Raw genomic sequence first — 13254 nt, 5'->3', positions numbered from 1 at the left:
AATGGTAAATGGACTGCATTTATATAGTGCTTTTTACTACTCTTACGAGTACCAAAGCGCTTTACAGTTATGCCTCACATTCACCCATCCACACACCAGCGGCAGAGGCTGCCATGCAAGGCACCAACCAGCTCACCGGGAGCAATTTGGGGTTCAGTGTCTTGCTCAAAGACACTTATTCCTAAGATGGAGTCAGGAGGACCCAGGGCTCGAACCTGCAACCCTCCGGTTGCTGAACGGTAGCACTACCTCCTGCACCACCATCGCCCCAGCAGAAGCAGAATGCACAAGCAGAAGATAAGTCACAAAGATCCTCCAGCTAGTTCAATTCACTCCATACTCGTGCAAAGGTGAGGTGTCAGGTGGTCAAGTGAGCCAGCAAGGGCTGTAGAACAATCACCCTAGTACCTGAAAGAAAGCTCACTACAGTCTGGGCCTATTGAACCAATGCTTCAGTCACCTGTGAAGTGAAAAGGAATACAACTGTGGATGTCAGCCAAGGGAGTAGATTTCAGTGTGGATGGTAGAGATATGTCCCTACCGATATTGTGGGACTACAATGTGTGTTTAGGGGGCTAGGGGATTTGGGGCTGATTCGGTCCCTACCAATGTTAAAATCAACCCTAAGCCATTGAAGTCTGCTCCCAGTTGCTGATCTCCGTGAGGCGCCAACTGATTGGAGGTGAAGAGGCTGGGTTGGGGGAACCATCATATGTAGATGGTAGGTTTGGAGGGAGCTCAGTAGCTTTGTGGAAATGAGTTGACTCACCAATAGTTATGATATCACTGCAGCTATGCTTGAAGTGACAATGGTGCATTCTCACAGGAAACTTGAAAAAGGTTATGGGCTCCAATCTAAAGTTGGAATCAGATGTTGCTGCTAAATGAATTGAATTGCCATAGGAAGGTGTCATACTGTATAAATAAGCAAAATTAGAGGCTTTGTATTATGGGAAGGGATGGTCAACCTGTTCATACAAGGAAATGCATGAGAGAAGAGTCATCTGTGTTTGAGAAAAACATGTTACATACCATGGCTGTGGTTAAAAAAAGCATTTTGCTCATATTGTCTGTCAAAATTTGCCATGGTATTGAGCCCTGGTTATGGATAGGATACCATTTTATCCCTCTCACTAAGAACTGCATAAAAACTGTATTTGGATAGTAGGAGGAGAACCAGATAATCACTAAGAAACCACACAGCAATCAGAGCAAAAGTGAGCAGCCATATTCCTAAGACCCATAAGAAAAGCAGCCCTCCAGCTCTGCTCTCCTTGTCATACTGGCTTTTAATCCCAGTGGTACTTTTTGTGTGAAAAATGTTGTACACAGAATGAAAAAAGAGTAAGGGAAAGAGAAGGTTTTTTAGAGGTTTTTTAAAGAAAGTACATCCATTTTTACATTCATAAGTGCTTGGTATAAACAACATTAAATGAATGACACCATATATCTGTGATTCTCAGTTGTGTCATTACTTTATAAAACCCTGCAGTTTCACAGAACCTTAATCAATGGACACCTTCTTAATGTCTTAGAATTATATTTCTACAAATGTTAGAAAAATTGGCTCATAATACCATTTTTAAACCCATATAGATATAGCTATATAGATGTAGAAATTTGTACTTTTTTTCTCAGAGATGCTTTGAGTGGATTTAATACATTTTCATTAACTTTTCATATTACATTCCTTTATCCTTTGTGTGCTGGGATATATTATAAGCACTACCTTTAGTTAGAAAAGCAACAGTTATTACCCAAACAGCACGATGTAATATAGCGACTAGAAACCCAAAAGGAACTGAAAACCCTGGTACCAGTCAGGTAACAGCTGGGTTGCATTTATGAAAAAAAATGTTTGATTTAAGCAAATCAACTCGCAGAGCAGGAAATCTAAATGATGAGCTGAATAACGGAGAGGCGTCATCACGATGCAGATGCTGCGTGGGGCCGACACCAGACTAGATCAATCAATCCACGTGAGTGATGTCATGGGTGGAGGGGGCACAAGACTGGTGCGCTGATTATGAAATCAGAGATTTCCAGGTGACTGTTGTCTCATGAACCCTTTGAAGTGGAAAAAAATAAGAAGAGAATGCCCTCTTATGTATTTCAAGACACATGAATGATGCCACGTTGTAAGGTCTCCATTCCACAGCAACGTCTACTTTGAGGTCTCATATCCTTTGTCTGATGGGGAGGATACTTGGCTTAAAGCCTTTTCTGATGACATTCACCCCTTTCTCTTACTTTATTTCCAACTTGCATATGAAGATGAAGAGGATGAAGAGGACGTTTTTTAACATAAAATGATCTGTCAGTTGAAAATTCTGATTGGAAACACATCGACTAGCAAATATATTGACTGTCCACAACCTAACGCACTCCAAAACTTAAATTAAAGGTAAAAAAATAAATATTCAGCATTTTATTAATATATGAAATAACCTCAGTTTTAGTTTGTGGATATAATGTCATTTTTTTCTGAAATAATTCAAGACGATGAAAAAAAAACTGATCAAAAGATCCTTTAGAAGTGTCCCGGTAAGTGTGAGAGTTCACGGGTATGTGAATCTGAACGCCAGGCATCATAGGTCTGTACAAAGGCCTACTGGAAGAGTCCAAAAGCAGACCAGTAGTGCAAGTAAGGAGAAGGATGGGCGGAGCCAGAGGGGCGTGGCCGAGTCGGAGGTGCAGGAGCACACCTGGTAATTGCTTCCTGCATGACTGGCACGGTGCTGCCCACGCAAGCGCGTGTCTGTGCCATTGACATCCGGGGCTGGAGAGTCCGACAGCATGTCCGCACAGAGCAGCCAGTCTTTGCCGATGGGCCGTGGGTAGCCGGCCTCTACCTCCATGTCGCTGCCCCGCACGCGCCAATACTCTGCCCCCTTGAAGAAGTAGGAGGCTCCTGGGGAGGAAGTTACAACGGGAAAAACCATCAGATGTTTATAAACCAGCACATGTACATTGTCTTTTAACTGATGTGGGTTACATTTCCTCTCCTGCTCTTATGACATTCTTCACAAAGTGAAATAAAAGCTGTTTCAAAGCAGCTGGGGTTATGCTGAAGGTAGAACGAACTCATCTGGAAACCACTACAGTTTCCGAATCATCTTTGAAATACACTTCTGTATTCCATATCCATATATACTTACACACACACACACACATTTATATATATTGTTTAGTCTACAGTGTAAAAATGGGAACATCGTGACAGCTTATCAAAGCCTGAATTTGCCCCTCTCTCCCTCCTCCTAAGTGTGATGAAAATGCTAAGCCACTCTTTAAGAAGCAAAATGCACAGGCCTTTCACGGACCACTGGTTCTCCAGAACTTGGGTAGCTATGGAGTTACGTGGTGACTGTGGCTTTTGAAGGCTTAACGGCTTGTGGCTGGACCTTGGCACTATGAGGTCCTGGAGCTGCCTTCAGGCCAGCTGGATGAAACTGTCCAACCGGGGTTGCGGAGAGGGGGAGGGGGAGTGAACAGGAACTTCTCCTATTGCAGCACGACCGTGAGTTTCTCATCGGGTTAACATCCGACAGCTGCTGAAAACTGCTGAGCGTGACCATTAGCTCACAGCAAGGGCTGGACATCTTTATTAAATGACTTGTGTTCAACGGATTGGATGTCGCCGCCAAAATACAAAAGAGCTGAGAGAATCAGGCTGATTCCAGAGTAAGCAAACAGTAAACCCAAGCTCATGGGCCCTTGCCTGCGTACATCTGTCTGCTTGTCTTATTTCAGAAGGATCACAACAAACCCTACCACATTTGCTTTGAGGAAGGCCTCCATCTGAATGTACAAACGGAAAGCAGCATGGAAATTTAAAGCCTGAAACTAAAAGGTTTTTGCAGCAAAACCCCCCAATTTGGTCGATGTGTTTGATTTTTGCTGTATTGACCTAGACAACAAGCAACCCAAATAAAGAAGCCAGACTGATAAACTCAGACATTGGCATGCTTCTTTTGGCTTAGTCTAATCCTAAGAATTTTTATTCAAATCATAGCCATGATCTGTGTAACGCAATGTCAGTTCCTCCTGCTCCATATTTGTCCGTCTGATTGAAGTCCCTCACCATCAGACCAGCGTGTGGCGTCGTCCAGCTGTGCTGGGATCCCCTTCCACAGCACGCTGTCCTTGGGGTAGCCGAGGTCCATCCGATGCAGGTAGTCGTCATAGCGCCAGTATTGGTCACCCTTGAAGAAGTAGGTCTTGTCATTGTGTGGCCAGACAAAGGCAGCATCCACACCCTCCGTGGGTAAGCCAAAGTCACTGATTGGTCGGGGATAGCCCTCCTCCACGTTGTTGTCTTTGAACACCCAGTAGTTTAACCCTGAGAGTGTGCGTAAGGGTCAGTAGACAAACACAAGAACACTTAACAAAAATACACTACAACAAAGACCATTAAGATGAACTTTTCTGAATGATCCTATAGCTAATAAAAATAAGAGGTACTTAATACTACTTTCATTTGTTGCTCACAACAGTTAAGAGTCGCTAACATTACAGACAAGGGCGTCGGAGGGTGTGAATACCCTGGCAGATTCAGGAGGACCAGCACTATAATATATCAAATTATAAGTTCTTGGGAAACAATAAATGGCCAATTCTTCTGTGGGGAACCCCCCCCCCCCCCCAACAAATTTTATGGTCATGCTAGTGAGGGTAGGGTGAGGGTGGGGGGGTGGTGGTGGGTGGTGGGGGTAGGGTGAGGTGACAGTTTGAGGCATAGAATTTCTAGCTATGCCTCTGCTAACAGACGACCATTACTGCCTGAATAGTTAGCGGAACTGGTTTATATTCAACCTGTCCCATTGTCCGAAAGTACTACAGTAGGTCCATTGAATCCTTCCAGTACCTTTAAAAAAGACAATCTTGTGGTCCCTGGGCCTCTCATACACAGCATCTACGCTGTCCAGGGTCGTAGGCAGGCCCCTCCAGAACCGGTGGATCTGGGCTGGACGCAGGGACACCAGATGTTTCTCCCTCGTCAAGCGCCAGAAGTACTTCCCTAGGAGACCGGTGGAAAGCAGACAGTCCACTGTTCACTACCAAGTGTTTTTTTTTCATTCTAACTGCCTCAAGAAGTAAACAGGAGAAGGACATATAATCTGCTGGGTAAACAGAGTGAAATCCTGGTTCACTGGGAGCTGTATGCTCAGCCGTGGGTCAGGTGGAAGCTGCAATGTTGTTCAGAGGTGGGAGGGATGTTTGGAAGGAGAATCATTGCTAAAAACAAACCAGCAGGACCAATAACTGCTGTACCCATGGGGATTAGGCCTGTTTGTCTGTATGTGGGTAATGTAGGGCGGGGTGGCTTTTAATAAATCAAGAGTAACTCAAAAGCCAATATGTAGCCAGAATGCTTTCTGACATTTTTTTCCTCTCAGTATCAAGTTACCAGCTTGTTAATTAAAGCAGAGAGGCAGCTTTCCGGATAGTAAACCCTGAGGCAGCTCTGTGAAAGCATGCAGATGAGAAGCAGGAAGTAAGTGCCAAAGCCAATGGCTGCTGCTCTGCCTTTTGCCACAGATTTACCTTTAAAGAAGAATGCCTCTCCCCGAATCTGGGCCACCGCGTCAAAGTGAGCGCTACATCTGTCCGGGATGTCACTATCAGGCCTGTAGAAGGGCAGAGTTGGGTGGAAAAGGTATGAGTTTAATGCTGCTTGCTTGATAAACAAGGAGCTGCAAGTGTGAGTATTTATGTTTGTGTGTGTGTATCTGTGTTAGGTACAAAGGTGTAATATACTGTTGTGGCTGGTGGAAATGTGTGCATGTATGTGTTCAGTGTACAACGATGGCCAAATGAAACTTTTTCTGTATTTTTTGACCCCACTAGATTTCTCTTTTTGAGTAGAGATCATGATCTACTGGTGTCAGAAAATACAGCAGTTGGTTCATAAAGCTTCTTAGCCATCACTAGTGTACAGAGATAAATTCATAGCAACAATAAGAAAATGGTTGAGTCAGTCCTTGACCTCGAATGACGACCTGTTCAGAAATCAGGCTCTCTCTCCAGTGCCCCAAAGGGTTTGGTGGCAAGACTCTAACTCACAAGATAGTGGACCTGTTTTCAGGGAGATCCAGCAGCACTGGCTGGTCGGAACCGTGGGAGGTGTCTGGTTGAGCCGTGTGAGACACTGAATCTCTCACGCCTGGGGAACGACAGAATTGGCAATGAAAAGATGCTGTGACTCATGGATACAGACAAAGCAAACGATGGAGACACTGTTCATGAATGCTCTCCATAAATGTATAGCAGTCAGGATATTAAAAAAATGTGTTGGACAACAGACAAAGAGCACAAAAACTTCAGGTTCACAGTATCACTAAATCTCTGAGGTATCATGCCAGACTTTACTACAGTTGTATATTGGCCCTATTCTTCCTCCATGAGGTGATGCAGTAGACATATATGTGCGCCCACAGAGCAACAGTGGATAGCTTAACAACTGCTGTTTGTTCTTGCAGGAGGGGGTCCCAATTTCATCTCAGTCACTGCAAAATCTTTTTGCACCTTTTGAAAAATATAACTGTAACCAATTCCCAAAGAATCCAATAACGAATTGTAGAATGACAAAGATAACCCTTTCTATTAAATTAGCATCAATGGCAGGTTGTTCCATGTATTGGATGAGTATATTTCTGAATATTTCATACATCAGTATATATTGTGGACAGTCTCTGGTCATTGTGTGAAGGAACACCGAATGACAAACTGATTCTGTAAAACAACACGAGTGGACCAGACTGAGGCAAACAAGATCCTGAAGACTGGGTGCCAACAAAGGCCACGTCTCTGAGATGTACCAATGAGAGGCATTTAGGGTAGAGTCTGTAATACTGTTGTTGAAAGCAATCAAAGGCAGACACCAAAACAATCAGAAACAGACACACAAGCAATCAACTGAAGAACAGGCACATATGTTAGTACAATGGAACTTATTCAGCAAAAGTTAGTTCAGATAATCGAGGATCGATGCCGCCATATGTCAATGACGACCCTAACACCAGCAAGCCTGTGCTGTATGACAGCATGCCACTCTCATCCCACTGCCGCCACCTCCGCGGCCTCCTGCCTGAACGTGGATAGCATTGCAGGCCGGTCCACACATCTACTGGCAGATATGCAAGCTTTAATCACACTTGATGGAAGTTCAAAACCTGCGCCCACAGCTCCGACATTGAACAATTACATCTGCAAAAGTAGCACATTCATTCAAGGCAGCACAAACTCCCTCCTTAAGGTTCCTGTACATTTTTGGTGCTCTGATTGCTTTTATGCAATTGATTTTACAATAAAATCATTAAGCATGAATACATATAGGAAGCCCTAGGTTTTCATTTATCCCATCTTGCTCTCCTGTGAGACACATAGACACAGGTCAGAGTGAAAGTTGGAGTCATAGGAGAGTGTCAGCCATTGGTGTTAAGGTGATAAGGATCCTCTACCAGACCCTTCATCTAAACTCCTAACCCACAGAACAACACGCCACCCTCAACAGATATATGGATATTGATGAATCTGAAGAGTAACTAGAGCTTCTTACACTTGCTGCCACTGAGGATCATTCAGGTTCAGAAATCTTTCTTGTTCATTTTTTAAAATTAATTTAGTTTTTCTGCATTAGTCTTTCATCTGCTATTCATTTACCGATAACGTAACGTAGACTTTGTGTTAGACATAATATCAAACATCTGGGAATTTCTAGAATGCTACAGATAGGAAGTCCACTTACCGTAAAGTTGCCAGATGCGGACTTTATCCTCGTAGGGGAGGCTGTACTTGAGCGGGTCGCCCACAGGGCCCTGGTAGTATGGCCGCATGATAGATGCCATGGCGGAGGCGTGAGCCAGGCCGATGGCATGTCCAAACTCATGCACGGCCACCGCAAACAGGTCCATCCCGTGGGAGTCTGGGAGAGGAAGAGTAGACAGTGAAATATGTACGTGTTGTTTGATAGACAAATATCAAACTAATCTGGTTAACTTGTAGGATCTACATTAGTTTATAAACTGATGAGTATGAAATGGTACCATCCCTCCATGCCTTAGACCTTGTCTTTAATGCACATTTTGTGATGAGTTTTGCAAACGTGACATGGGCATTGAAAAAAAATGTATTTTAAAACCACGTAAAGATCATCACACTCTAAGCTATGTGGCAGCCAAACATCAATGCAACAACTTGATAATGAATTATGCATAGTGAACTCAATACTTAGTGCCTGTTTACAAAGGGGTCATGGTCAGGGGTCATGGCCAGGGGGATTCCGCCCCCCCCCCCCCCAAGGAGGCTATTGTGCAGGGAAACCTTGCTGTCTTCATTGCTAAGATGAGATGTTTGTTCCTTCTGCTGCATTGCATGTACCTTCCTTCCTTCATCATGACACTTTTGGAGCCAAAGACAATATAACTATAAAGGCAAGAAGCAAGGCGGTCTGCAGGTTACAGGCAGCAGAGAAAAAATATGCCTGGAACACATTTAGTTATTGATTGTTACTGTGCAGCTAGATATTTGCAATTCAGCACTTATCCAATCAAACCTGACTTCTTGCATTTACATCCTGTTTGGTTAATTTTACTTAGACTTTTTTCCATGGAACTAATTCGTATTGAAGGCTCCCTCTTGTTCATATGTCAAGATGACGCAGCTACAGACATAACGTGACTGTGAATCATTTTGAGTGCACCACTTGTGACCGGTTTCATTATGTCGGAGGGCTCGGATGCACTGTGAGATGCTGCCTGCTCTTTGTCAGTGCCGGCTACCTGCTATTTTCTGTCCAGTGTGCCGCAGTCCAGTACTCACTTTGACAGGAACAGTATAGGCATCGTGGCACCATGATGACTGGCGTTCATGTTCAGTGTGCCTTACAATATAGCGTTACATCACGTTAGAGAAATTCATCCCTATTCTCTTCATGGACAACTATGGGGATTCATCGGGCTCTCTTTGATTAAAAAATACATCTCATGTCACTGGCAAACCACTTTCAAGAGGAAAATGTCTTTCTTTACGTAGAGTGTATTAGATGCCAATAGGTGGCTTGCAACACTGTATCCTTGTAAGGGAAGAAATGGCAGATTTTTCCAACCCACTCAGTCTTGCTGAAGCACACACATATCACTCTCAGCTCATCGCACACCTTGCTGTGGCAATTAACGGGCATTCGGCAAAACAAAATCAAACTCACTTATTGCTTCAGATTCAGTGAAGAACAATAGAAATCTGCATGTGGATATAAAAAAGTGAGGTATGGGAGCCTCTCTAGTAAAAACACAGGAAAAGCGAGTGAGATGTGACAGGAAAGGTGTATTTGTAAGTGACAGTGGCCCGTCTTCCCCAAAGCCCTGTTTGACGAAGTACCCATGAAGCAGCTAATGTTCGCCCGCCAAATTATTAACCTGCACACAGGGGACAACTCAGCGCAGAAAATTGACCAGACTGGAGCTCTTTCTCCTGAGCTCGTTGTCTGGTGTCTGGAGCTCACACTGTCGGGCCAATCGATTAATATATAAAAAAAAAACATGTCAACAGGCTCTGTGGATTCCATTTTTCCTGTTTTTGGAGCAGGAAACAGGGAAACAGCAGCCAGTCAATGAGTTGTTTTTATCAGTAAGTTTGTCAAGCAATTGAAGTGCATCCTCACAAACAATAGCATGTGTATATTTTCCTGGGTGGCTGGGGGGGGGGTCAAAATTGGAAAAAAAAAACCAAAAACAAATCATTGTAGTGAAAAAAAAGTTCTTTAGTTTATCAGTGTCCTTTTCCATAAAACTGTTAGTTTATTAATCTTGTATATATCTCATATATAAAGATTCACAAAATATAAATAATTTTCTTCTTGGAATTTTTCATTTTTAACTTTGAGCTGCCTCTTTGGGTAGGTTGTTGTTTAAAGAATAATACAAATCTGTATCTGGACTGTCTATCTTCTGCAGACTTAAAGATGCCATAGGTTTACTATGGTGCTTGACTGTGGATTATAAAGCCAGTATGTAAGAGAAACGTTGGTACAGTAACACTTCACTTGAGGAGGCACAGATTATGTAGCACTAGACTCTTAATGTATGAATTAACCAGAAACTAAGTGTTACTTATGCACTGATCATCATTAATTAATGATACTGGTTCATGTATTTCATGCAGGTACAACATTTGTTCATGGTTTGCACTTGAGTAGTGACTGACTTACTAAGGTACCTGCGCCCCCCTCAAAAAAAGTTCTGCTGAAATGTTTTCATCAATTGGACCTACACTAGTCCCAGGCTTGTGAAAAAGGAAACATGACACTCACTAAAATACTTTCCATAATTGGACCATAAAACGTGCCATGTAAATTCGGGTTCCTGAAGGAATCAATTCATTCAAATGCATGTAAATTAAGTCAAACAAATTAATACATTTGTCTGGTTATTTTGTGCATGTAAACACAGGTTAACAGGGCTTTCAAGTGGCAAAGGAGATTTGAAATAAACAGCTACCATCAGAAGAACAATGCAATATTTTTGAAACCCAGCAGTAATGTCGAGTACCAAGCATGTCCGCGACAGGTCTGATTGCTCTCATCTTCTGCAGTTTGAACGTGAGGATTGGATATTGAATAACATATGTTATTATGGATAATATCAAAAGCAGCCAAGCCCCATAAAGCACTATACGGGGAGTATGATTTTGTAAGTACTTCCATGTTTTTGTATTTGCAACGCAACGGACACTAAACTTTAAACAGTCTCATAAATTAGCTACCTAGCTAGTGTAGCTTCACTTATGGCAGATGGGTAATGTAGCATAGCTTGGTTGCATCATGAGGCTTGATTACTAGCTGACTGGCTGATTGACATGATATTATAGTCACATTTTGTGCCGACTGTCATTTCAAGCAAAGTTACATTAACTCATATTAGCTAGCTGAGTAACTTACCTTCAAGATGCTATATCCTGTCTGTATTTGGTGGAATCATCGTCACTGGCCTGAATGGGCCAATGACAGTCCAATCACCTTGCCCAACATCTTTTATACTCATCTTGGGCCATCATTTATGTCCAACCCTAGTCTACATTAAAAGTCGTCTAGATTAAAACTCCGTCAATGTTTAAGTCCTCACCTGAAGGAGACCTGAAAGTCCAGGCCTCATCGTTGTCAAAGTGAACATCTCCGGCAGTGACACTGTCCCCTGGGTAGAAGGCGTGCGCCACGGTGCCTCCGGGTCCATCGAAGGGGTACCCATCATTGTGGTCGGCCTTCGTGAAGTCGATCTGTATGTCTGCCTGGTTGCCCGCCACCTCGTGGAAGTCGAGAGGCGCGATGTCGCTCCACACCTTCAGGGCATAGTACATCAGGGCTCGCACTGTGTCCCTCCCCAGCAGGTGAGACTCCTTTGGGAAAGTGCGGATCCTGCAGGGAGAGTCAAGAGAGAGAGAAGCCCAGGTACAAAGAGACAAGATGAGCAATACAGCTGTGTTTTCTAAAACTTCCAGAAACTTTAATAGCATTCTGGTACCAAAGAAACTCTAAGCCACATAGTCTCCAGTTATCCAAGGTGCAAGTGGCCTAAATGTCTTAAATAAACATATAATTCAGTCTTGTACTCCTGTGTCTGCGAGCGCAAATGAAGTTATGAGGTAGCAGACTGCCGCTTACAAGCATGTTCTCCTTCGGGAGCCAAGGGCTGCTTCATAAAAATAAGGAAAATTCTATTTCCGGGGCCTTTCTACCACCGTCCACTAAACTTGACTTTAGAATCAAAATCTGTGTATACATGCAATACACAACCTCAGAGTAGGGTAGCAGTATGCATTAGGGATTCATTTATAACATTCTATCCTAATCATATGGGAATATTTTGCTATATATTGAGGTGCATGTATTTATGCCAACTACGGTGCTACACTTAAGGGCAAATTCCAATCCAATTTTATGTTCCAAATCATAATATACAGCATGTGAGCTCCTGCCCTGAGGCGTTGAGTCATTTGCGATCACCCTCTCTAGTGATATCTACTGTTTTAGTAAAACTTTTAAAGGTTCTCTTCTCTAAATGTGTAACACTCCTTCACGCACCCTACAGCTGGAAGAGTAACATGTACTGGGCAGTTGGCAACACACAATTCATAGGAGGTGCATGCAGGTCATCAGCAGAAGTTGCCAGGAGAATTTTGTGTGCCAGGGGACCTGGCCATTAAACTGATTTATAATTGAGGGAAAAGTCAATTATCTAGAACTGAACATTTACATTTTCCTAAAATAGTTAAGATTAAGTTCCTCCCTCTAGTGTTAACCTCTCAGTTAAAAAATATCTCCTGGTATCCAGTAGGTGACATAGAGCTGAACTACATCTGTCAAGTTTATCGTTATTGAGTTGTATTAAAACCCTATCATTTTGATGTTGTGGGGACCATTTTTCAGGTCCCCACACAGTTCTGTGAATGCAATCAGAAAACTAAAAATGCACAAAGTCTCAAATTTTGTTTGGTTACTTATGATTAAGGTTAGGGCTGGGTAGAGGTTAAGCTGGGGTTAGAACTGTCTACTCCGTCTCATTTCCTATCTCCCTTCTAGTTTCAATGTATTCTGCATTTTGGACAATTTTTGAAAGTGATTAACTGTAGCATTGCTGACAGCTGATTCCTAACGTTTGACTGCCACTGGATAAAACAAATTATAAGTACCTACTGTAACCCCAGGGTATCTTTATGATGTCTGGCTTTAAATGGAAAAGACAGTGAGCCGCTTTCTATCAGTGTTCTGCTAATATGCCAATTTACATTGCTCCACCTTTCAGGGGACAGCAGGGCATTTTTAGTCTAATTCTGTAATAAATATCTGCAAATACTGTGGGTTGCAATACTAAGGACGACACAATAAACTGAGCTCTTCTGCTCCAGAGACAAACTTAGTTATACCTGGCTATCACTTGCTGAGAAAATTCAGGCAAGTACCAAAATACAAATATTTCAAACGCAGGATGCTGTCATTTTCCCAATTGTTCTGGATTGAAATTCAATAAATGGGGTGAATTGCACTCCAGTGAAATTGATTAAAAGAGCAAAGCAGAGGCAGTCTGTGTCTGGTGGGAATTTTTGATGATGTTATGATGATGTTATATACTTGGCCTATAATATTTCTGTTCTCTCATTTGAAACCAACATATACAAAATTGTTACTTCAAAGCCTTTCCATGCATCACTTTGCACTCTTCATTATGTGATTAATGGCTAATTATGCAACTCTTGATT

At 42.7% G+C, this 13254-nt stretch overlaps 1 protein-coding gene across 1 annotated transcript in view; it reads right to left on the bottom strand.

Annotated features, from left to right (window-relative positions):
• Positions 1–2413: 2413 nt before the first annotated feature.
• Positions 2414–13254, bottom strand: part of LOC111856631 (matrix metalloproteinase-17-like) — a 32744-nt gene continuing 21903 nt past the window's right edge. Inside the window, exons 4-10 of the mRNA XM_023836748.2 lie at positions 11124–11413; positions 7751–7927; positions 6067–6166; positions 5548–5630; positions 4868–5020; positions 4085–4342; positions 2414–2911 (exon numbers count right to left, since the gene is read on the bottom strand). Coding sequence (XP_023692516.1) covers positions 2589–2911; positions 4085–4342; positions 4868–5020; positions 5548–5630; positions 6067–6166; positions 7751–7927; positions 11124–11413 — 1384 coding nt within the window. The 3' untranslated portion in view covers positions 2414–2588. The remainder of the gene's footprint in view (positions 2912–4084; positions 4343–4867; positions 5021–5547; positions 5631–6066; positions 6167–7750; positions 7928–11123; positions 11414–13254) is intronic.

The sequence above is a fragment of the Paramormyrops kingsleyae genome, chromosome 2 (assembly GCF_048594095.1).
Source record: "Paramormyrops kingsleyae isolate MSU_618 chromosome 2, PKINGS_0.4, whole genome shotgun sequence".
In the NCBI taxonomy this organism is placed as follows: Eukaryota; Metazoa; Chordata; class Actinopteri; order Osteoglossiformes; family Mormyridae; genus Paramormyrops; species Paramormyrops kingsleyae.
Note: the sequence above shows the minus strand (reverse complement) of the source record. Positions and strands in the feature narration are given on the sequence as shown.